Consider the following 26,666-nt stretch of genomic DNA (forward strand, 5'->3'; position numbering starts at 1 on the left):
AACAGGTTTTCTTCTAATATTGCCCTGTATTTGGCTCCATTCATCTTCCCATCAACTCTGACCAGTTTCCCTGTCCCTTCTGAAATAAAACACCCCCACAACATGATGCTGCCACCATCATGTTTCATGTGGGAATGGTGTGTTTGGGGTGATTTGCAGTGTTAGTTGTCTGCCACATATAGCATTTTGCTTTTAGGCTTAAATGTTCAATTTTGGTCTCATCTGACCAGAGCACCTTCTTCCATATGTTTTGCTGTGTCCGCCACATGGCTTCTCGCAAACTGCAAACAGGACTACTTATGGCTTTCTTTGAGCAAGAGCTTTCTTCTTGCCAGATTTGTGTAGTGCACTAATAGTTGTCCCGTGGACAGATTCTCCCATCTGAGCTGTGGATCTCTGCAGCTCCTCCAGAGTTACCATGGGCCTCTTACCTGTTTCTCTGAAAGATGCTCTCCTTGCCTGTCAGGTCAGGTGGATGGCTTTACAGTAGTTCCATACTCTTTCCATTTTCAGATGATGGATTGAACAGTGTTTCATGAGATGTTAAAAGCTTGGGAATGTTTTTTATAACCTAACACTGCGTTAATATTCTCCACAACTTGATCCCCAACCTGCCTGGTGTGCTCCTTGGCCTTCAAGATGCTGTTTGTTCTCTAAGGTTATCTAGCAAACCTCTGAGGGCTTTGCAGAACAGCTGTATTTATACTGAGTAGGGATGAGCTGAACATCAGTTCGCACCAGAATATGCTAACAGGCAAAAGGTTTGAGCGAACATGCAAACCCTATTAAAGTCTATGGCACACGAACATGAAAAATCAAACGTGCTAATTTTAAATGCTTATATGCAAGTTCTTACCATAAGAAGTGTATGGGGACCCGGATACTGCCCTAGGGGACATGTCACAAAGCAAAAAAAGTTTTTAAAACAACTGTTTTTTCAGGAGCAGTGATTTAATAATGCTTAAAATTAAACAATAAAAATGAAATATTCTTTTAAATATCATGTCGGGGGGTCCCCTTACCTTAGTCTGCCTGTAAAGTGGCACATCTGTGCAATGTGGAGAACAGTGCCACAGAAAAATGACATTTCAAAATTAAAAAATGTAATATAAACTTGTCTGCAGCTGTAATGTATTGCCGGCTCCTGGCAATATAGATGAAAAATCAAGGGAAAAAAAGGCATACCCCATCCATACCAGGCCCACTGGGTCTGGTATGGATTTTAAGCGGAACTCCACACCAAAATTAAAAAAAAAACAGCATGGGCCCCCCCCCCAAAAAATCCATACCAGGCCTTTTGGGTCTGGCATAGATTTTAAGGGTAACTCCACGCAAATATTTTTTAAAACATGGAATGGGCGCCCCCTAAAATCCATACCAGACCATTATACGAGCATGCAGCCTGAACCATACCAGACCGCTGGCATAACTGGATGACCCCCCACTGATGTGAGAAGGAGGCATGGTCACTCAGTTACATCACCAGGTGGCTCCACTCTTGCCTATATAACAGCTGTCACTGTCAAGAGACAACAGTCGCTGGGAGGCGGAGCTTTTTTTCTTCTTCTATTTTTGTAGTCCATTGGGCGGCGTGATTGAAGATGGATAGACATCACGGGGCACTTTTTTCTTTTTTTTAAATAAAGGAATTGTCAAAATCTGTCTATTGTTGTTTTTACTTTGACGCTTTTTTTTGTGAAGGGGTAGGGGTACAATGTACCCCTTGCCCATTCACATAGGGAGCTTCCATATTAGGGGGCTTCCAGTTTCCGATAAGCCCCCCGCCCGCAGACCCCCGACAACCAATGGCCAGAGTTGTCGGGAGTAGGCCCTTGCTCCCATTAACATGGGAACGAGGTGCTTTGGGGGGACCGCAAAGCACTCTCCCCTTATTGAGGTCAACCAGTCTGGTATGGTTCAGGAAGGGGGGACGCTCACTCGCTTGGATAAGGGTCTGGTATGGATTTTGGGGGGACCCCACGCCATTTTTTGAAAAATGTTGGTGTGGAGTTCCTCTTAAAATCCATGCCAGACCCAAAGGGCCTGGTATGGATTTTGGGGGGACCCCACGTTGTTTTATTTTTACATTTTGGTGTGGAGTTCCCCTTATAATCTATACCAGACCCAAAGTGCCTGGTATGGATTTTGGGGGGCCCCATGCCGTTTTTTCTTAATTCTGTTATAGGATTCTGATTCACTTTAATGCACTGTATTATATACTCTGCACTGACTGCACTGTATATATATATATATATATATTTTTTTTTATTATTTTTTTTTTATTATTATTATTTAATACACTGCCTGCATGCCACTAACTAACCTGCCTAATCTATCTCAAGTTCTCTCAATCTCCTCCACTCCAACACACTACATACGGCCACCATGTAAGCAGCCTTATATAGTGTGGGGCGTGGACTTAGCCCCCTGAGCCATAATTGACCACCCTGCCTTTGGTCAACCATGGCTCTCACAACAGACTGCGCTGTGATTGGCCAAAGCATGTAGTGTATGCGGTGTATGCTTTGGCTAATCAGCAGCCATCAATGCACTGCGCTCTCACAGTGCATTATGGGGTACTCCGTGGCACTCAAATTTGCTGCGAACAGCCGATTACATTTCATTCGAACATCGGGACCATCCCTAATACTGATATAAAATTACACACAGGTGGACTCTATTTACTAATTAGGTGACTTCTGAAAGCAATTGGTTCCACTAGATTTTAGTTAGGGGTATCAGAGTAAAAGGGGCTGAATACAAATGTGCCTGTAACATCGCAAGATGTGGAAAATTTCAAAGGGTACAAATACTTTTTTAAGGCACTGTACATGAAGAGACAGAAGGATTTGAGGCAGTCTACAGCTACAGAAAATATGTGGTTAGTTCTCCAAGTTGTTTGGAACAACCTACCTGCTGAGTTCTTTCAAAAACTGTGTGCAAGTCTACATAAAAGAATTGATACTGTTTTGCCATCAATACCATCTACCTAAATGTTTTATCTGACCAAGTACATCCCTTCATAGAAACTATATTCCCTTATCTCAATGCCCTCTTTAGGCAGGATAATGCACCCTTTCACACTGCCAAAATGGTTCATAAATCGTTTGAGGTGCACAACACTAAGTTCAAGATATGGTCTCCAAACTCCCCAGATCTCAATTCACCGAGCATCTGTGGTATGTGCTGAAAAAAACAAATCCATGGAGGCCCCACCCTTACCCACAACTTACAGCATCTGCCCTTGACAGCTTGGTGGCAAATATCACAGTATAAATTCAGAGGTCTTGTGGTGTCCATGCTGTGATGGGTCAGGGATGTCTTGGTGCCAAAAGGGGACCTACTCAATATTGGGTGGGTCATCATAATGTTATGGCTGATTTTATATATTTATATATATTGCAACCTGGGGGACAGGTAGCAGGTACAAAGCTCCCTGGGATGAGCAGTTTTTCAGGCACAGATACCAAATCCAGTGAGGTAGTGACAAACAGTGCACTGTTTATTGGTGATATATACAAGTCTATATACTGGTGCTGTACAGTGTGTCAGAAAAACAAACAGAACAAAAAATAACGAAAACCTAGCCATGTCTTGGAACTAACTACACAATATATACAGGCCCTAACTACCAGGCTGAGCAAGCCTACAGCTTGTCAACTTCCACAGACACAGATTAACAGCTTTTTACCAACCTTTTGCTCTCACAGACCAGTGTTGTCTGTGTTTCTCAGACAGAGAGCGAAGGCTCTCTGTCACAGGTGAGTTTTAGAGGGCCAAGATCCGAACTGGATCGTGGATCACAGATCCTTGAACGTGTATGAGAGGAGCCCGGGAGATGTATAAAACCCGAACAGGACTTTTCCTGGCTCACTCTGGGACGCCCTGCTATATATCCTCCCCCCTTGTTTCAACCCCAGGGTTGGAACACCTGTGGCCCAACAGGAGGGAACCCCGAAACAGACATCTACATTCCCCATCACAACACCTGGCCAGTGTTTTACAGTGGAGTAATCCCGTAGAGCCAAAAACCACCGGTTCACCCGTCTATTAGTCTCCTTCTTTTGGGCCATCCATTTCAGGGGAGCATGGTCAGTTATTAACTCAAACTGGCGCCCTAATAATACCTTAGTGTGTTGACAGCCCTCTTTATGGCTAAACATTCCTTTTAAATGACTGCATACTTTTTCTCAAGGTCATTGAGCTTTCTGCCTAGGTACACCACAGGGTGTTCTTCCCTGTTGTATAGCTGTAACAATACTGCCCCAATACCTACATCAGACACATCCGTCTGAACCAAAAAATCTTTGGAGCAATCATGGGGAGTACAGCACTGGCTGTGCATCAAGATGAGAAATGATTCATCTGCTACTGGGGACCATTTCATATTATGGAGTCTTTACCTTTCGTAAGGGCCATCGGTGGGGCAGCTATAGTTGAAAAATTGCGGATAAATCTTCTATAATACCCGATGATCCCAAGAAAGGTCCTGACCTGCTTCTTGTTTACAGAACTTGACCATTCCTGAATGGCTTCTATTTTATTCACTTGAGTTTTTTTGACACCAAGGCTAATAGTGTAGCCCAAATACCTGGCTTCCTCTAAACCAATTGCACTTTTTTGGGATTTGCCGTAAAACCTTCTTTGAAGAGAGAATCGAGGATAGCCTGGACATGGGGCAAGTGAGACTCTCAGTCAGTGCTATGTACCACTATGTTGTCTAGATAGGCTGCTTCAGGCCATCAGTGGGGTCTTAGGGTCCTGCCCTCTGAAATGTCGCAGGGGCATTTTGCAACCCAAAAGGCATTTTTTTATATTGAAAGGAACCCTCCAGGATCACAAATGCAGTCTTCTCTTTGGCGCTACCAGTCAGGGGTATTTGCCAATAACCTTTTCTCAAGTCCAAAGTGGTCAGATAGCGGGACTTGCCAAGTCGATCTATAAGTTTGTCTACCCTAGGCATTGGGTATGTGTCAAACTTTGTCACTGCATTAAGCTTTCTGAAATCTTTACCGAACCTTCACATGCCATCCGGTTTTGGGACTAACACGATGGGGCTGGACCAGTCACTATTGGACTCCTCAATGACATCTAGCTCCAACATCCGTTTACCTTCATCACTGATGTCCTTTCTTCTAACTTCAGGAATTTGGTAGGGTTTGAGCTTGACAGAGACCACTGGTTCAGTAACCATATCATGCTGAACTGCTGAAGTCGTGCCAGGTAACTCTGAAAATTTCTCTCTAGTCCGTATCAGGAGCTTCCTGTTTTTGGGAATACAACAAGGTGTCTAGAATCGTGACCTCAGGGATCAGAGGGGACTCAGTACCCTTAGGCATTACCTGGAGGGACCTCGCAGTTAATGCCAGTCTATCCTTCCAGAGCTTTAACAGGTTTATGTGGTAAATCTGTTCTGGCTTCCTTTTACCTGGTTGATATACTTTGTAATTGATCTCCCCAACTCTTTCAATTACTTTGAAGGGACCCTGCCATTTAGCCAGGAACTTGCTTTCAACATTGGGGACCAACACCAGGACCCTGTCACCAGGTCAGAAAGCACAGAGTTGGGCCCCCATGTTGTATATTCTCTGTTGGGCTGCTTGGGCCTGCAGTAAGGATTCTTTTACCATAGGCATGATTGCTGCAATTCTGTCCTGCATTTGAGTGATATGCTCAATGACACTTTTTGGGGTGTCTTCTCCCCCTCCCAGGTTTCCTTGGCTATGTCTAAGAGTCCCCAAGGGTGTCTCCCATAAAGCAACTCAAATGGGGAGTACCCCGTAGAGGACTGGGGAACCTCCCTGATGGCAAACATGAAGTATGGAATCAGGAAGTCACAGTTTTTCCCATCCTTGTTAACAACCTTTTTTAACATGCTCTTTAATGTTTTATCGAAGCGTTCCACCAAGCCATCAGTTTGAGCGTGGTACACAGAGGTTCACAACTGTGTCACCTTAAATAACTTGCACAGCTCCCTAGTTATTCGTGACATAAATGGGGTGCCCTTGTCTGTAAGGACCTCCTTAAGGATTCCGACACAACTGAATACCATGAACAACTCTTTGGCAATGTTCATAGCAGATGCAGTGTGAAAGGGAACTGTCTCAGGGTAACATCTAGAATGATCCATGATTACAAGGATATGCTGATGACCCCAGGCAGACTTGGGAGTGGAGCCACAAGGTCCATGGCAATCCTCTCAAAGAACACTTCGATAATGGGCAAGGGCACTAAAGGACTTCGGAAGTGGGGTACTGGAGCTGACATCTGACACACAGGACATGATTTTCAATAATTCTCAATATCTTTCTGTATCTTGGGGCAGTGAAACCTGTGTAACACCCTTTCAGTGGTTTTCTCAACCCCTAAATGACCTCCTAGCAAGTGCCCATAGGCAAGTTCCAATACCACCCGCCTCTATACCTTAGGGACCACCAACTGTTCAACAATTTCATCATTCTTTTTATAGACACGATACAGTAAATTCTCATTGCTGCTGAAATAAGGAAAACAAGGCCTGTCCCCTGGTTCGACAGGTACATTGTTAATCACTATTCCATTTTCCCAGGCCCTGGCAAGAGTATGGTCTTTTCTCTGCTCGGTACCAAAGTTTTCCTTGTGCACATTAAGGTCAGCAAACTCTAATGTAGCCTCAGAGTCAGCAGATGGCTGTCCATCTTCACTGGTTGTGGGGACTTCCTCAGGCTCCTCCAATTCTCCTGCCATAATTGAGAAAGGAAAACCTGGGGAACCCTGAGAGGAGCCTCCTGAATCCACATTGTTGGTGCTGTCCAAGAGTTCTGGCTCAGTCACTGAGTCAGTTACTATGATCGAGTCAGAACGATCCCACAGTTCCCAAAACTTAGGGAAATCCCTACCAATGATGGCCTTGTGCACAAAGTGGGGCACAAGTTTGACCGGATGGGAGTCAGTTATAAAGTGAACAGTGGCTATAGGATACTCCCGGGTATCCCCATGTACACAGATCACAGCAACTTTTTAGGTTCAATCATCTCATCTTTAACCAAAGTCACTAGACTTCCAGAGTCCAGCAAGGCCATAATAGGCTTATTATTACCAGTCATTTGGCACATGTGTTTTCCTACATTTGGGACTGTAGTGCATGAAAGAGCAGAAAACATAGACTGCCTTCTAATATATATGTCACACTGCATGGATTCATCTGTCAACAGATAGTTTGCTGCAACATGTCACAGTTCTTGGCAGCAGAAACACCTGATGTTGCCCAAGTTTGGTTTGCTGAGAGGCAGTAGCTCCCTTGTTTGAGATGCCAAACTTCAGTCCTGGAATCAAAAATCCTCCCCCTATCTCCTTGCCATGCTTACCACCCTGGACCAGTCTTACTGGTTTCCTGGAGAGACCATGGCTTTGAGTGGAAAGTCCTTGCAGCTGTATGGGTGGTGACCAGGCTCTCTGCAGCAAAGTATCTCTCAATGAGCTCCACCAGGTTGTCTGCCAACATGGAGTCTGCCAACATGGAGTCTGCCAACATGGACTCACCCCCTTTTGCAGGGAAATTGGCAGTGACCTCAGGAATTGGTCTATGATCACACACTCCACTATTTGTGGCTCAGACAGGGACTCCAGCTGTAGCCATTTCTGCACCAGGTGGATTAGATCAAACATCTGCAATCTTGGGGGCCTCTCTTGGAAGAACCAGATTTGGACCCGCTGTGCTGAAATGGCCAAGGTGACACAGAGTCGTGCCAGGATTCTCATAGTCTCCTGCTTCTGCTAACTCCAGATCCTAGTAGGCCTTCTGCGATTCCCCAGAAAGTAAGGGGGGGCTAATCCTGCCCACTGGGTTTGAGGCCAACCTTCCCTCTCATTGGTCCATTCAAACATTAGCAGAAAGGCCTCTGGATCATCATCTGCAGTCAGCTGAGAAAAAAAGCGACCCACATGGATGGCCATGGGCTTGTCTCCAACATCCTCAATTTTAGCAGGTGACCACTGTGCCAGGGTCTCCACAGCCTCAGTTGGAGTTTTTCAATATGCTTTTGCATCAGTGGCTAGCTGTTCAAACAGCCTCTATGATTGCTCCTGTACAGCACAGATCTGTTGGCACAGTGCCTTGGTTTGCTCCTGTGCGTTAGCATTGGCTTGATGTTGTGCAGTGTTTGCTTGCTGCTGTGCAGCGTTAGATAACACCAATTTTTTGAGGATTTCCTCCATGTATACTCACAGCAGGTACTGGCCTTTTAAGTAGTAACTTTCTAAAGCTGCCCTTATTCTCCACCATATGTAACCTGAGGGACAGGTAGCAGGTACAAAGCTCCCTGAGATGAGCAGTCTTTCAGGCACAGATACCAAATCCAGTGAGGTAGTGACAAACAGTGCTTATGTTTATTGGTGATATATACAAGTCTATATACAGGTGCTGTACAGTGTTTCAGAAAAAGAAACAGAACAAAAAATAACCAAACAAAAACAAAAACCAAACAAAAACCTAGCCATGTCTTGGCACTAACTATGCAATATATACAGGCCCTAACTACCAGGCTGAGCAAGCCTACAACATGTCAGCTAACACAGATACAACTTAACAGATTTTCACCAACCTTTTGCTCTCACAGACCAGTGTTGTCTGTGTTTCTCAGGCAGAGAGCGAAGGCTGTCTGTCATAGGTAGGTGAGTTTAAATTGGCCTGGGGGAGAGGACCAAGATCCAAATTCAAACGCACCATAGAACTCTTCAGGCACTTTGTTTTAGGTACAACAATATTACCATTTGCTTTTTCGTAGTAACAGACATACACTTATGCACAAAATAACAACTGAAAGCGCTGATAAATCCTCATACAAAATCTATTAAAAAAATATAAAATTCCACTTAAAGCCCAGTTTAAAATGGTTTACTACAAACTTAATGTAGCTCAAATAACAAGCCTCCAGATTTTATATACTCCACTTTTTGTAGGACATACTGATTGCTTCATATCTATTGAACTCTTGTGTCGTCATGCTTTTATAAAAAAGATAATTAAATAAAGGTTTGTAGCAACTTTAGGAGGGTTTAGTTTATTTTTTCTCTTTGGTTGTATACCACATTCAGTCTATGACATTTTTTATGGAAAGCTGCTTTACTAAAATCCAGACGTTTTATATAGAACTATTATAATATTGTATTTTAATTTTAATTTTTATTTTCCTTCTGCTAAATTGTTATCTGTCTTAACAGTCATACTTTACAAGATTTAACCTTAGTAGAAACACCTCTGATTTTGTTATATTTGTGTTGTGAAATTGTGGTTTGCTCATATAATAGGTATTTATGTATAGAGTATTTAGTGATAACTATTTATCCATTAGCTAGAAACATTATGTTGAGCAATGCTTTTGTGAAGTCAGGTGCCATGTTTATGTAAGTGTAATAGAAAAACTACGAAAAAATGTACACTGCTTTGGGACCACAGGAGTGTACTGGGTTGTCCCTAGCCTTCTTCTGGAGAATACCACGTTCAAGCCCTTCAGAGTCACTAGAGGGCAGGTTTACTACAGCTAATCCAAATGTCCAGAAATTCACTAACTGGCATGCATGAAAAATCTATTTTTGCTATGTTTTGGCTTATTATGGGAGGGTGCAAAGGACTGAAGATTTTCACCAGAACACGGGACACTTTGCATTAAATTAAAGTAATGTCCCTTTTGCTGATTTAAAAGAAAAATACTTAAACTTAAGCTGTAAAGTTGAACTCAGTAGAGTTTAAGAAATATTTATCATATTTCTGTCAGAAACCATGAATCAGACTAAAACAGAAGTGCAGGTAAAATCACATTATTTGATAATAATAATAATAATAATAATAATAATAATAATAATAAAAGGTAAACCGAGCAACATAGTGAAATCATAGCCAGAGTTTGGTAACCGTAACGGATAGTCAGACAAGCCAGGACATCATGGAGCAAGAGATCAGCATACTTCAGGACAGGCCAGGAAATCAGGAAACTGGAAAATCAGCTTAGTGGAACAGCAAGCAGGATCAGGAACCAGAAGGGACGTCGGCCAAGCAAGTCTTAAGTGGGTACACATGAGAGAGTCTCTGGAGGTGATGACCAAGGCAAAGGTGGAGAGGAACTGAACTTAACAGCTTAAGTAACCAGCAGGACTGACGAACAGGATATCATCATCAGATTAGTCACTGTGGAAAAGATTGGAGCTGGAAATTAACCAACAGCTGAGCGGCCTGCTCTGAGTAGGAAGGGCTCTGCCCAGCCCTGACAGTATCCCATCCTCAATGAACCCTCCCCCATCAGAGGACCACCAAGTTTGAGGGCAAAACATTTATGGAAAGCACAGAGGAGGACAACAATGGACTGTACATCATACTCCTCATGGTTCTCAACCAGTACTGGATGAGGATGTGGCACTGGGGTGGTAAAGCGGTTGCAGACCAAGGGTTTTAAATTGAGACATGGAGTACATTTTAGATACGCATATTATAAGGAAGATCTAAAGCGTAAGCCACTGGGTTAATCCTGCGGAGAATACGGAGAGGCCCAAAAAACCGAGGTGCCAACTTCAGTGAGGGAACACAGAGTCGGAGGTTGCAAGATGACAGCCAGACCCTGTCCCCAATCTGGTAGGAAGGCACAGGCAGGCGTATGCGGTCAGCATGGAGTTTGTACCTATTAATGACATGTCACAAAGCCTCCTGGACTTGTGCCCAAGTGGAACGAAAACCACAGAGATACTCCTCTAATGCAGGGATGCTCTGCGGGACAAATGAGTCAGGCAATATGGAAGGTTGGAAACCATAGTTTACCATAAACCGGAATAGTCAGGAAGCATAATTCAAGGCACTATTGTGAGCAAACTCCACCCAAAGTAAGAGGACTGATCAGTTGTTATGATTGTCAGAAATATAGCAACTTAGAAACTGCCCCAAGGACTAGTTGGCTCATTCTGCAGCCCCATTAGACTGCGGGTGATATGCAGAGGAGAAAGAAAGCTGAATACCCAACTGTGCACAAAAGGCTCACCGGAACACAAACTGACTACCCCTGTCCAAGACAATGTCCTTGGGTAGCCCATGTAAGCGAAAGATCTCCCGAGCAAAAATTTAACCAGTTGTGGGCAACTTCTCAAGTGGAATACAATGAGACATCTATGAGAACCAATAAACCACCATAAGGATAACTGTGTTGCCCTGAGAGTTGGGCAACTCCATAATGAAATCCATGGACAGGTGGTTCCAAGGCCTCTCTCCATTGGGTATAGGTTTTAGGAGGCCCACTGGAAGGTGTCGTGTTGTCTTACTCTGAGCACATATGAAACAAGCAGCTATGAAAGCAGCAACATCATCACATAGACTAGGCCACCATAATTCTTGGGAAATGGCTCAAAGGAGTTGATTATTCCCAGGGTGGCCAGCAGCCTTGGGAGAATGGTAAGTCTGGAGCACAGCAGTATGGAGACTCTCAGGGGCAAAGCAGCGGTCACAAGGTTTCTCAGGAGGAGCATGGACCTGGGTGGCAAGAATTTTGTCACCCAAAGGAGAAGTGAGACTGGTGTGCAAACCATAGCCAGAATATGACCAGGAGGAATCACAGGAACTGATTCCATCTTGGAAGTGGAGGAAAATTGTTGTGACAAAGCGTCAGTACTTACATTCTTAGTACTGGGTAAGAATGAGACAATGTAATTGAAACTTGACAAGAAAAGAGCCATCGCACCATTCTGGGAGAGAGGCATTTAGCCTCCAACAAGAATGTGAGATTCTTATGGTCAGTAAGAATGAGAACCAGCACAGTGGTACCTTCGAGGAGATGCCTCCATTCTTTAAGGGCTAAAATGAGTGCTAACAACTCTCTGTCTCCAATCTTGTAATTGCATTCCGCAGGTGACAATTTTCTTAGCCAAGTAGCCACAAGGATGCATAGCGCTCTCAGAGGTAGGATTTTGAGACAGAAGGGTGCCAACTCCAGTCTCACAAGCATCAACCTCAAGGATAAAGGTTAACATACTGTAGGATCAGGATATGCCAACACAGGAGCAGAAACAAAGGCAGCCTTGAGACTCTCAAAGGCCTTAATGGACTCCGGAGACCAACTCTGTGGGTTACCGTTCTTTTCTGGTCATGAGTCAGGGGCTTGACCAGAGACAAGAAGTTACAAATCAACTTTTGATAATTGGCAAAGCCAAGAAAACATTGCAGAGGACAAATACCCACGGGTTAGGACCACTGTAGGACTGCTGAAAGTTTCACTGGGTCCATCGAAAAACCATCAGTTAAAATGACAAGAATTTAACCTGTTCACGATGGGACTCACACTTCTCCAATTTACAGTAGAGATTGTTCTCTCTCAGCTTCTGAAGCACATGACAGACATCTGTGTGGTCGCTCTCTAGGGACTTGGATAAATGAGGATATTGTCAAGATAAACCACCACACACAGCTGCAACAAATCTTGGAGGACATCGTTGATAAATTCCTGGAAAACTGCCGGAGCGTTGCAAAGGCCAAATGGCATTACAAGGTGCTCATAATGGCCTGTCCCTGTATTAAAGGCAATTTTCCATTCATCGCGCTCCTTGATCATCACAAGATTGTATGCTCCTCTCAAATCTAACTTCGTGAAAATGGTTGCTCTCTTGAGGCGGTCAAATAACTCTGTAATCAACAAAATTGGATAAGCATTCTTAATTGTGAAACAATTGAGACCCCTATAATCAATATAAAGTTTCAGTTCACCACTCTTCTTCTTCACAAAGAAGAAACCATCACCAGCAGGAGAAAAGGACTTGCGGATGATTCCTCGAGAAAGTGTGTCTGCAACATACTCCTCCATGGCCCTATCCTCCAAGACCCACAAAGAGTAAACCCAGCCATAAGGAGGTATGGCACCAAGTTGAAGGTCAATTGCATCAAATGACCGGTTTGGAGGCAAACTACTGGCTTGACCTTTGTCAAAGACATTGCTAAAATCGTAGTACTCCTCCATCAGGGAGGAGAGTGAAGAGGTGCATAGGACCATAGCCACATTCTGGAAACATGTCTTGCTACATTGTGGCAACCAGGAGAGAACCTCAGCACAAAGCCAATTAAAATAGGGGTTGTGCCTCTGTAACCAAGGATAACCAGTGGAAACTTAGGTGAGGAAATAACTTGGAATTGGATTATCTCATGGTGAACAGCTCCCTACAGCCATGGACAATGGAACAGTCTCATGATTCATATGGGCAGGCTGTAAAGGTCTCCTGTTAAGAGCCTCAATGGCAAGTGGAGTGTCACGAAGCTGCTGGGGAATCACGGGCCTAGATACAAAGGCAGCATCAATGAACAGACAGCCCCAGAGTTGATTAGAGCCTCTATCTTGACGGATGACTCATATCAAGAAAGGAAAAAGGATATCCTTTTGGATAACCAGGGACAAAACAATGTCACCTAAGATCTGTCAGTTGCAGGACCTTGAGGTTCAGGCGTTCCCTGGACGGGTCGAACAAGACTTCAAAAAGTGACCTGCCTGGCCAAAAAAAAGGCACAATCTCTCTCTCCCCCTAAAGATTCTCTCATCTGCAAAGAGATGTGTGAAGCCCATTCATTTTCACTGACTGACTCGGTACTAGGAGGAATGGGAGACAAGCGTGGGACTGCAAAGCTTGGAGACAAATGTACAGGAGACTTCCACAAGCACTCCTTAAAAGAGAGTCATTCTCTGAGTCTGGAGTCAATGAGGATGGCAAACGTGATGAACTTCTCCAGCTAAGAGGGGATATCTTGGGCTGCTATCTCATCTTTGATGGTATCCGAAAGACCATGAGAAAGGCAGCAGAAGCGGAGCATGCGGGAATGTCAAATAACCCTTTAAAGGCAGCTACAAACTCTAGGTAACTCAGGACAATGGGTTTTTGCATCTCCCATAGAGAGTTTGCCCAGGCCAAGGCTCTCTCAGAAAGCAAAGATATCATGAAACCTACTTTGATTCTGTCCATAGGAAAACCCTGGGGCAGCATGTCAAAGTATATCTTAACCTGATTAAGAAACCACCCGCATTGAACTGAATTGCCCCCAAAATGATGGGAAATTGAAGCGGAACCAGACATACCTCTTATAGAGGTAATACTCAAGGCAGGTACCTGCACAGAGACTGGAGCAACAGCAGGGACAGCCTGCAACACAGGTTGTACCAGAGTAGCCACAGTGGGACATTCCAGGTGAGCAGTGCAATTCACACTAAAGCAAACTAATCCCTACCGTGATCCTGCTCATCCAACCTGGAAAAAATATTACCAACAAGTGGACTGACTACATCTTCTGAATTCATGGTCTTTTCCTACTGTCACAAACCATGAATCAGACCGAGACAGAAGTGAAGTTAAAATCACACTTCTTGTTTAATAATAATAATAATAATAGGTAAACAGAGCAACATAGTCAAATCATAGCCAGTGTTCAGTAACCAGAATGGATAGCCAGACAAGCCAGGGGGTCAGGGAGCCAGAGATCAGCATAATTCAGGACAGGCCAGGAAACCGGAGAGTGAACACAGTGGAACAGCAAGCAGGATCAGGAACCAGAAGCGACGTAAGCCAAGCAAGTCTTCAATGGGTACACAGGAGAGAGTCTCTGGATGTGTTGACCAAGGCGAAGGCAGAGAGAACTGAACTGAACAGCTTAAGGTGAGTCACCGTGGAAAAGATTGGAGCTGGCAATTAACCAACAGCTGAGTGGCTTGCTCTGAGAAGGAAGGGCTGAGCCCAGCCCTGACAATTTTCACAAACTGAACGTATGGTTAGGGAAGAGGAGGAGCAAGGGGGGGGGAGTCATGGATAGACATAAATTTTGCACACACAGTTTGGACTTACTCGCTCAATGTCACTCACACAATGTAAAATTGCCACATTCAATGTATCACATTGCAAATGCATTTTTAGAACTACCTGAATTTGGTGCACAAGTCGCTGTTAGAATTAAAAGTGTCACAGATGCTCCATGAATCTGGCACAGCACATTAGCAAGAGGGACTGATGCCAGACAAGTGGGACAGTCCAGCTTTACTGAGTTCCCCGCAAAGTGTTTCTAAAGACTGCAATGGAGAATTTCTAACCCTTCTGGAGTACTTTTACTTCTAATAGCCTTTGTAATGTTCTGTGGTTTTACTCAAACAGCTAAATAGGAGATGTGAAGATTGAACTAATCCCTCCAGAAATACCTTTGATCAGAATAAAGGGGGTTTCCACCTTTTAGAGGGTGGAATCCCTTAAATTCCTTTTCGCCTGCCTTTTTACACATTTCGCAGCTTAGATTACCTGAAAACCTTCTCTTGTGAAATTACTTGCCCTGCAATTTTTCTTTAAATACAAAGTAACACTAAAGACAGACGATTACTTAAAGAAAGACATTTACATTTTTTTTTTTTGGGGGGGGGGGACATGTATCCCCTACTACTTCTGGTCTAGAACCGGAAGTGATGTCATTCTCTGGCATAATGTGGCTTGTATGCTCTGTCTTTTCAATGACAGCTGACGCCATTATAACATCTTCAAGGCATCTGTTCATTGGAGAGGATACTCCTGCACCACAGGTGGGGACAATCTGTTCCACCTTTGTGGATACACCCCCACAGGTGAGGGCGTTTCCTGGATCATTTTGGATCCTATTTATACATTCACTGTGGGACTCATTCATTGCAAACTTTGGCAGAGAAGTGGATATGTACCTACCACAATAACAGCATATGCAAGTTATACCTTAGTATTTTTCTTTTTTATTTACTTTATCTATGTTATATCCTCAGAGACCCAATATTTGGATCACTGATATATAAACTGTTTGGTATGTATATAATCCTTTTTTTTTTTTATTTATACAAATATCTATCCATTTATCCTCTAAGGTGATCATCACGGAGATGCCTGGTTTTCTTGGTAATTTGGATTGATCCCCTCTGTCTTAAATAGATATTGGGATTCACATCGTTCAGAGTATATTTCTATACACCGGATATTTATTTCCCCCCCTTTTGGATATTTATGTTTACTTCTGTCTTAATAATTAAGAGACAATATGATATGTTATGTTGCCTATTTACTCATATCCTCTATATGGGATCACACCCTGCTTTTACTAAATCCTACGGGTCTTTCAGGTCCAGACTATATCCTAGGGGCTGGTAGGCAAAACATCTGAGACAGTTCTTGTATTCCTCTCCTCTGTTGTTTTGATGATTTATGATATTGAGCTAATTGAACAACTATTAATATTTAGGTGGGTTTTTTCCCATTCACCCCATCTTCTTCACCCCTCTTTCATTTACTTCCACTCAGTCAGGGTAATTTATAGCTGTAATTATGTCTGATAATATTTTTATTCTGTATAATTGTATTTACGTGTTTTTTGTTCTTTTCTATGGTAAGAAACTCTGCATATAAACACACTTGCAATATATGTATGGTCCTGAAAAAAGCGGGGGATCCTGTATAACATGTAGACCAGTTACAAGTACATATATCCGTCAGATTTACATATTTTTGTATTTATTGCAAAGTTTCTTTATGCATATCTATGTTTTTAATATTGTGTTTATGACAATGTTTTTTTTTTTTCACAATAAAGTTTATTGATGAAAATAAGCAATAACAGAAAAAAAGGTAAAGAGAACATGTGATAAACAGAATATGAGCTTTCGACTGCAAGGGCGACAATGTTTTATGTTTAATAAAATTTATATAGATTTTTTTATTCTGACTTTGTTCTCATTTGGCATATTTAAAGTCCCACTTTTTTGTTTTTAAAATGACCATATTCATTTATGGGATGATGCCAATGTGAACTTGAGATTGGATTTTATAATTTTATACCTTACAACTTTCCAGAAGATTATATAAAAACCAAATAACAATATCAAATACTTGTTTCATATGCATTGGAAACTTTTATTATTAATAGAAATAATGACAAATAGTTTATTTGACTTTATGTGCATATAAATTTGTGCACAATTTCATAAACCTCATATGTCCTATAAACATGATATTCTATCACTACCATGCTGGACCTTAGGGACTCTTGTACAGAAGCTGCACAGTCATGTGCCACAGCTTTGTCAACTACTCCTTTTACCTAATCACAGAAGGTTTTATATCCTGTGAACCCACTCAAAAAATACAAATCTTTCTGCGTATGGACAGAAACGTGGAGGGGTGGGCAGCCATGCAGCAGCTGCATCTCTACTGTCAACTGTAAATAAAAGAGTCAGATCCATGAGGTGGTGGACTTAACCAACTGTAAGCCAGCACATTTTTAACCTCTTAACTCTGGCGCCTCTCAGCCCTTCAAGAGGTTTCTAATGCTGGGGGTGGGGGTTGGGTTTCTGATCATGTAATGTAGACAGTGGTCTGGGTATACATGATCCTGCACTTCCGCCTGCAGGGGACACATGTACTGTGATTATTCACAGTAGAAGCTGATCTGTGGGTGTCAGGCACTCGATGTCCACTGATCATCGGGCTGAGACTCAGAACGGAGCTCTGACTATGTAAACAAGACAGATCTTTGTTCTGACAAGGAGAAGTGATGAAGTTTGTGTTCCTGCAAAGCAGGGACTAAAATCCCTAGCTCCCCCTAGTAAAAGCAGCACATTACAGTACACAAAAACACTGGCTAGGCACACAGTAAACCCTTTGATTACCCTAAATGTTTAATCCCTTCCCAGCAAGTGTCATTAATACAGTGACAGTGTAGATATTTAGCACTGATCACTGTATTAGTGTCACTCGTTCCCGCAAAGTGTCAAAAGTGTCAGTTAGTTAGTAAGTCGCTGATCACCGCCATTACTAGTATAATAAAATTCCATGAATATATACAAGAGCTTGCAGATGCTATAATGTTCACGTAAGCCAATCAATATACGCTTATTGACATTTTTTACCAAAAACATAGCAGAATATATATTGGCCTAAATTTATGAAGATTTTATATATATATATATATATATATATATATTTTTTTTTTTATATATGTTTTATAGCAGAAAGTATAAAAATTATTTTTTTTGGTTTATAGCGCATAAAATAAAAGCCACAGTGGTGATCAAATACCACCAAAATAAAGCTTTATTTGTGGTGAAAAAAATGACATCAATTTTATTTTGGTACAGTGTTGCATGACCGCGTAATTGGCAGTTAGAATAACATAGTGTTGTACCGCAAAAAGGGTCCTGGTCATGAAGGAGGGTAAATCTTCTGGTGGTCAAGTGTTTAAATAGTAAGGTAATTTCTGGAATTCCTATTTCAAATATTAACTTTAAATTATAAAGCAAAGAATGGCCAAACAATTAAAAACATTATTTACAGCCTCACTCAAATACATACATTTGGAAAGGATATTCGACTTGTGTTTTTGGCATGATGTGATTCCCAAAGCAGTTGCTTTCATTAGTTACAGAGCTTGGTCTATTTGAATCCCAATCTGAGCCAGCTGTGTTGATGGTTTATCTGTATTACATATTCACTATGTTTTATCTGCCTTCTATAATAAAAGCTCTTCTGAGAAAACTTTTTGGCTTTAGCCTGTTTGCTATGAAAACTAGTCAGCTTGTAACAAGTTAAAAAACATAAGCTCTGAAAACTACTGCATGCTTTCTGAAAACAGAAGATAGTTGCATATCATAACTTCCAACACAAATTAAAAAGCAACAAGCCTTATATTTCTAAATTTTAGGATAGTGGACCGGCAGTAGTTAGCATTTTTACATCTGTTTTGTTACGCTATTTTTTTGTACATTATACAATGATAGCATTCCTTACTTCAAAGAAGAGGTACACAATGCAAAGGATGGCAGCAAATTTTGACTTTCTAGAATCGAATCGGCCCTAGATACAAAACAATGAATTGCATGTAATGCAAAAACAGGACGCTCTCTGTATTTTACTGTGGAGAAAATGCAGCAAATCATATTAACAACCTTCTCTTCGGTTTACAGTACATTCTGCAAAGTCTATAAACTACCAAATAAATTCTACCTGTCTGGCTCTAACTAAACATAAACCACGAGATCTAGTAAGATGTCCCTATTTTCAACTGCAATTTTCTTTTTAGAGATATTCCCAATTCAATAACTTTCCTATAGTATTGCCACTGAATATGAAAAAAAGCTCTCTGTAAAAATAAAAGTCAGCTGTCATGCAATAGCATATTCACAAGACACAAACAGAGGTGTTAACAGGATACAGACAAAGAGTGCTGAAAATTCATAATCACAAAAGCAGCTAAAGATAGCAACATTCTCTAAGACCAGGGGTAGGCAATCTTTTGGGAATAGTGTGCAGAAATGTTTTCAAACATTTGTAGAGTGCCAGCTACATAAAAAAAGTCAACTTCATACTTTCAATCATGAAAATAAATTTGAATAAAGGAAATGCTTTGCACCTTCAGATCACCTTAATTCCTGCACCTTCATACCTCAGAACACCTAAATTCCTGCTTCTTCATACCTCAGATCAGCCCAATTCTTGCACCTTCAGATCTCAAATAAACTCCAATTCCTGCAGCATCACACATCAGATCACCCCAGTTCCTGCACCTTCATACCTCAGATCACCTAAATCCTGCACCATCAGGCCTTAGATCAGTTCCAAATCCTGCACCTTCACATCTCAGGTCAGCCACAATTCTTGCACCATCAGACCTCAGATCACCCCGATTCCTGTACCTTCACATCTCAGATCAGTCCCAATTCCTGCATCATCAGACCTCAGATCATCTTGGCCCTGTACCTTCACACCTCAGATCACCTGAATCCTGCACCTTCACACATCAGATCATCCCAAGTCCTGCACCTTCACACGTCAGATCACCCCAATCTTGTACATTCACATCTCAGATTACCCCAGTTCCTGTACCATCAGACTTCAGAAAACCTTGATTCCTGCACCTTCACAGCTCAGATCAGCCCCAATTCTTGCACCATTAACATACAGATCAGACCCAAATTCTGCACCTTCAGATCTCAAATAAACTCAAAATCCTGCACCTGCACACCTCAGATCAGCCCCAATTTCTGCACCATCACACCTCAGATCACCTCAATTTCTGCATCGTTATACCTCACATCACCCCAATTCCTATACTCAGTGCCAGGACAAGGTAATTTAGTGCCCAGGGCAATGACAAATAACAGGGGCATAATGTTTGTAATATATGTAATGTTTGTGGCATGCGCTGTGGTGTCACTGGAAGGAAAAAAATGCTGCTGCAGCCCTGTCAGTTAGAGGAGAACTGATTGGCATCTATGTCTGTGGGATGAAGAGGGGAGAGCTGGGCTCTAAAGGTGCATGAAACTAAAAGGCTCTAGGAAGGCTCTGAGTGAGGAAGGGGACTGAAAGACTAGTTCAGATGTATTGGTATCATTGCAGGTGTTTGACAAGCGGTGAGGGTGATATTTCACCTCCTCACTGCCTGTTTTAACCCTGAAAATGCTGGCCCACTGCACTGCATTCACATGTGAATTGCATGTGGTTGCAAGGCAGTTGGGGTGCAGCCCCATTTGAGATCTGTTTTAACCCTGAAAATGCTGGCCCACTGCACTGCAATTCACATGTGAATTGCATGTGGTTGCAAGGCAGTTGGGGTGCAGCCCCATTTGAGGTGACATGTCCTTTCATTTTTACCATGTGTACAGCCCTGAGAAAAAGGGTAAAGAGTAAAGGGTGTCAGCACAGAAGGCCATGTGTGTGGAGAGCTGACATAAGAGGCAATGATGTATGTGAGGAGGGCAGCATTATATACAGAATAAAGGGGATAAAGTGAAAGGGGAAAATGGCAGGAGGATCAGTGCAAAGACTGTGATTTACTGCAAGGTTGTGGCTGGGAGAGATGTGTACACAGAGAGAGAGGGAATGAAGCAGGACTGAAATGATCCAAGAATAAATTACAGAAATATCTCACAGTGCACATTGCGATACTGGCTGTTGCAGCTGTGCTGCTTTTCTGATCTGAGAACTGCAACAATGTGGAGATACACATGGTGCAGGTCGAGGTTGTGAAAGATTCTGTTCTCACCTGTGAGCAGGATAGGGAGGAGCAGCTTCTCTACATGTCCTGTAAACAGGCTGAGTGCAGTCCAAGCTGGAGGAGGAGCTTGCCAACCCAGGCACAGCATCCATTGTGGATGGGGTGGGGATCCATCCCTGATCAACAACACCGCTTCAGTGTCGGCTGAGTACAGGTGTTTCATCAGATTAGGCGACAGGCAAGCAGAGTGAGGTGGGCAGGAATGGAGGTGGGGAAATGAGGTAGGGAACAATCAGCCTGTGTAGCCAGCCACAGCTATTGGCTGGCTTTGCTGATGTGTGGGAGGGGAATGTCCCAGGCGTCCTTGTGTGCAATTGTAAATGCAGCTGCGAGCCATGTCTGGCAAGCGTTCCGGGGTTATCCGACCCCTGCTCTAAGACACTCAAAAAACACTGAGGCTCAAAAGGCAGACTGTACCATTAGGCAAATTAAGTATAAGCCTATAGGTCCCAGAGGCTAAGGGGGGGGGGGGGGGGGGGGGGTGTCCATTAATGCTTTGGGCCTGTTTCTATTAACTAATTCCAATGTAGACATTTTTTCCCCACATATGTTAAAGACTGCATTTTGACCTTGAGCAAAAAAATATGGTTGTTGCAATGATTATATATTCCACAATATTTGTGTATGAGTTTTTTTTAACAAAAATTTAACACAGTGTGCAGAGACGGACCTGTCATCTTCCTGCTCCGTCGATCCCCGCTGAGCAAGTGGATATCCACGGGGCGGATCATCACTGATCTGCCCCATGTGAAAGAGGCCTTAGGCATTTCTGCACACCTGTCATGGGAATTGGAAGGCGGTGTCAGTCTCTCTTTTCGATTTTATAATATTCAGAACGCAAAAAAAGAGTGAGAATACCCAAAGGAGTACAACAGAAATGTAAAGGTAGATAGGAACAGGGACAGGAGTTATTGCAGGGATAAAATATATAAAAAACATATTTTTTCGTCCTATTAGGCCGATACATATTCTTCTACATATTTTTGGTAAAAAAATCGCAATAAGCGTTTATTGATTGGTTTGTGCAAAAGTTATAGCGTCTACAAAATAGGGGATAGTTTTATGGCATTTGTATACATTTTTTTTTACTAGTAATGGCGGCGATCAGTGATTTTTATCGTGACTACAACATTTCAGCGGACACGTCAGACAATTTTGGCATGATTTTGGGACCATTCACATTTATACAGCGATCAGTGCGGTTAAAATTGCCTTGATTACTGTGTAAATGTGACTGGCAGTGAAGGGGTTAACACTAGGTGGAGCTTTAGGGGTTAAATGTGCCCTAGGGATGTGTTCTAACTGTGGGGGGCTGTGTGCGACACATCACTGATCATAGCTCCCGATCAAAGGGAGCTGTGATGAGTGACAGTGTCACTAGGCAGAACAGGGAGATGCTTGTTTACATTAGCATCTCCCCGTTTTTCCTCTCTGTGAGACGATCGCACGTATCCCCACGGACATCGTGTCTGTGGGACCCGCAATCCTACTCGCGGAGCTCCCGGCCGGCGCGCTTGCCGGTGGCGCCCATGCAATGGCACGGCGAAAAATTCAAAGGGACGTACAGGTACACCAGTTTGCACAGCCGTGCCATTCTGCCAATATACATCGGCCTGTGCGCCGGTCGGGAACCGGTAAAATGTCAAGTAAAGAAACACTGTCAATTTTTTCTTTGGATGCACATGTTTGCTAAGCGTAAATGCATTTTTACAAAAAATTCAACAAAAAAAAAATCAAGATTTTTAAGTAAGTTTACAATTTTGAGTTGGGCAACATTCATAGTTGTCTTGGGCTGCATGTGACCCATTACATATTCACAGAGCTCCCAGAGTTTTGATTATAACACTGATTTTGTTAAATTTCACTGGAAACACCCTTTTTGGTACAAGATCAATAACACGCCATACTTTGAGGTTAAAAAAAAAAACAAAACGAAACACTGTATTAATGGAAACTATTTTATAAGGAAACAAAATGCACATGATAATGTTTAACAGAAAACTGTATATGTGTATTTTTCTTTCACAAACTGTAAAGAGGTACAGTATTTAATCCAAAATTCTAAATTGAATATATTGCAGCTTAACAATTATTAGATTTGGTGGTTGCATCCATTTTCCTTAATTACGTTTTTTACGTTTTTTCCCCTCTGCTTTCACCTAGTGTCTGGCCAGTAACACACCTCCTGTATTAAAGGGCCCCATTCTTGGATGAATGAGCACAGGGGGCATCTTTGGACAGCAACATTGTCAGTTTAGGGGAAGGGAGTGTGTAGGATGTACTAGCAAATTTAGATATAGACACTTTATAAGCAGAGACAGAAAACAGTTATTTTTCCTTTTGGGATAAAGGTTTTACATACATACACACAAGCTGACCATTGTAAACACCTGCGGTAATGTTAAATGGTTTGCCTAATTTGTGTAACTACATTCTGCTGGAAAGTTTGCTCTTTTGAAAAACAACAGACTATCTGGCCAGATCGCCAGAAGAAATTAAAAGAAAGAAAACCTAAAAAAGAAAATGTATGCAGTCATCACATCTAAGAAATGGTAGGCTGCAAGATAATACATATACAATAATAAATGTTTGCTTTTGTGTTTAATACCACTTTGAAACATGAAAGAAATTTTTTTCTTTGAGATACAAACTTCATGCATTGCTTCATATGAATGAGCAAGCCTGTTTTTTAGTGAAAACTATTTAGTGAAAATTATAGTTGATCCTATATATGACAATATTGAGCCCTTTTGGTTATGTGACAGATATAATAAAGATAAATATTTAGAAATCTGGACTTCTGAAAACCTTTAAGATACACACATACGGCATATACAGTTTATATATATATATATATATATATATATATATATATATATATATATATATAATCTCTCTTACAGTTTAACTTTATTAATATATTATAAACATAAAACAAATAAAATTTCAACTGTCAATTGTGTTTAATTGTATACATACACAGGGCAGCAAATGAATGTGTTTCCTATTGAATAGCATTGCCCATTGCTTTACTGGTGCCCTTATCTTATTATTATTCGCTGAAAAAAACCGCCTCTTAGTGCCTAATTCGTTCATTATTTTTTGGCATGAGAAAAGAATACAAATGTAAACTGTTCACCAATAAAAATATTGCACATGAAGCACATTAAAACTTGAATGCTAAATCAAATAAGACTGCCAGGAGAGGAAATTCTAAATGGTATGAAATCAGCACCAAAATACCACATTTATCAATGGCTTTTACTGCTAAGACTAAGTATAAAAAATACATTATTTGAATACCTTCTTTTCGCCACAATATATTGGACACTGCAGCATGTTGGAAAGAAAAAAACAAAAAAACAAGACACAAACAAAAATAAACAAAAGAAACAGATGAGTACGTGTATATGCAGAACAGTGAATTGTGCTGGAATTATAAACATCTACTGTATGTTAAATCATTTTATGGAAATGTCTTCATTATGCAAAATAGCAAACAAGCACTCCATGTTTTAACGCTGAACACACTTTAAGTTATAAGTATAAGATCATTTAGCCTTACTTTTGAATATACTGTATCTAGATAACAGGGGCATTGCTTTTCAATATATATCATAGACTGGTATCAAACACTCCGCTTTACACTGTAACTATAAGCTACTGACTGAAATGGAGTGATGGACAGGTCTTCTACATATTTGAGGGGTCAGCTTAGAACTTTGTCTTTGGGAAGTCCTAAATAGCATCTAAAAATATACCAACTTTGAGACTTCAAAATAACACAACTCTCAGTTTATAAAATAACTAATATATATATATATATATATATATATATATATATAAAAAATACAGTTAGGAAAACGTCCAGATTATTTCCAACATTTCGTCCCGTTCAATGTATGTAAGTGAAGTTTATTGTAGCTTGAAAAAGCTACGCACACTTAAGTCCCCTTCTGGTCTTCTCCGTCTTTGTTTGTTAGATTTTCATAAGGTAATATGTGGAACGCTGATACTATAAGGCTCTTTTACTGTGCAGCCTATTCAGAGACACACCCTGGATTAAAGGATCACTAAGGATCACTAAAGATAATTATTATTTTTTTAAATAACAAACATGTTATACGTACCTCCACTGTGCAGCTCGTTTTGCAAGGGTGGCCCCCGAACCTGGTCTTCTGGGGTCCCTCGGTGGCTGTCTCGGCTCCCCCCCGCAAGGACTCAACACATTCATGCGAGCTCCCTCACATGGTGTGGAGTGCTTGCAGGCGCACTCCCGTGATACAGCCGGAGGCCATAGCCGCTCACTGTATCACTCGGCCCCGCCCCAGGCGCACTGTGTCACTGGATGTGATTGACAGCAGCACGAACCAATGGCTGCGCTGCCTTCACTCCATCCACTGTAACCAATCAACAGCCAGGCTGAGCCGCGAAGAGGATGTCGGGGGCAATCGCAGGACTATCGAGGGGTCAGGTAAGTAAAACAGGGGGGCTGGGGGGGGCAGTATTGTCGGATATTTTTTCACCTTAATGCATAGAATGTATTAAGGTGAAAAAACATGTACCTTTACAACCCCTTTAAAGGCTAAGTTCACCTTTTTCTTTCTAAATTCCAGCTCCCCTATGTCCCAATATACCATTAATGTACCTCTGTTCCAGACAAATAAAAATGTTCTTTTGTTTTTAGAACAATGTCTTACCTAACCCCTGGTGCATTTCACAGAAAAGTTAATGACTTCCTGGTATGTAGATTGAGGACGTAAAATCAGTAAGACACAGAAAGGAGCACCAGCTGACCTCATTAGCACAGCCCCCCCTCACCCAACAACTATATATGCACAACATCCCCAGCATCCCCAGCATCTCTCCTGGCATGCATTTGCTTGGCATGTTAATGTAGGCTGCCCCAGCTGCTATGTTTGCACGGCACCCTCATTCCTTCAGATGGGTCTGGGCTACATGCTAAACTCTCTGGGGCCTTATGCAGGCCGTAGGCCACAGGTTGGAAACCCCTGATGTAGTGGAAGGGCCTTCCTATTTAGATACAGAGTGAATGGATAGATAGGCGGGTCCTTCTATTCCATACTGTTGGTAAATCTAACGGAAAGTGTACATAGATTGTACAATCAGATTTTATAGTGTATGGACACATTTAAACATCTTTAAGCGGAAGTAAATCCATCCATTAAACAGTTTCATTTCCGGTACGTGCCAGAAATGTAACCTTCCCATTGGTTGAGCTCTCAACCAAACTTTCAAACCATCCAATGGCTGGTGTCATAAATGATCACATGTGCAGCATCATGGCAGTTGTAGATTAACCGCTTGCCGAGCGTGTCTTGCACATATACGTCGGCAGAATGGCACGGCTGGGCAAAGTAACGTACCCATACGTTACTTTGAATTTCCCTGCTGTGCACGCGTGCCTGCCGCGAGCTCCATGGCCGTTCCCATGGGACCCGCGGACTCAATGTCTGCGGAGATACCCGTGATCATGTCATGGAGCTGCAGAATGGAAAGATGCCGATGTAAACACAGCATCTCCCTGTTCTGCCTAATGACAGGACACTGATCATCTGCTCCCTGTCATCAGGAGCAGCGTTCAGTGTTATGTCACTGCTAGCCC

At 42.1% G+C, this 26,666-nt stretch overlaps 1 protein-coding gene across 4 annotated transcripts in view; it reads right to left on the reverse strand.

The window, feature by feature from the left end:
- The window catches only part of FSTL5 (follistatin like 5), an 808,279-nt gene that overhangs the window by 50,695 nt on the left and 730,918 nt on the right, over positions 1-26,666 (reverse strand). For 3 of the 4 annotated variants that reach the window (XM_077477141.1, XM_077477142.1, XM_077477143.1), the window contains exon 11: positions 24,344-24,370. The exons of the other annotated variant lie outside the window; for it this stretch is intronic. In XM_077477141.1, coding sequence (XP_077333267.1) covers positions 24,344-24,370 — 27 coding nt within the window. The remainder of the gene's footprint in view (positions 1-24,343; positions 24,371-26,666) is intronic. 4 annotated transcript variants of the gene reach the window in all.

This window comes from Lithobates pipiens, unplaced genomic scaffold (assembly GCF_037356315.1).
Source record: "Lithobates pipiens isolate NorthernLeopardFrog02 unplaced genomic scaffold, aLitPip1_a1.2 Scaffold_13, whole genome shotgun sequence".
Taxonomy (NCBI): Eukaryota; Metazoa; Chordata; class Amphibia; order Anura; family Ranidae; genus Lithobates; species Lithobates pipiens.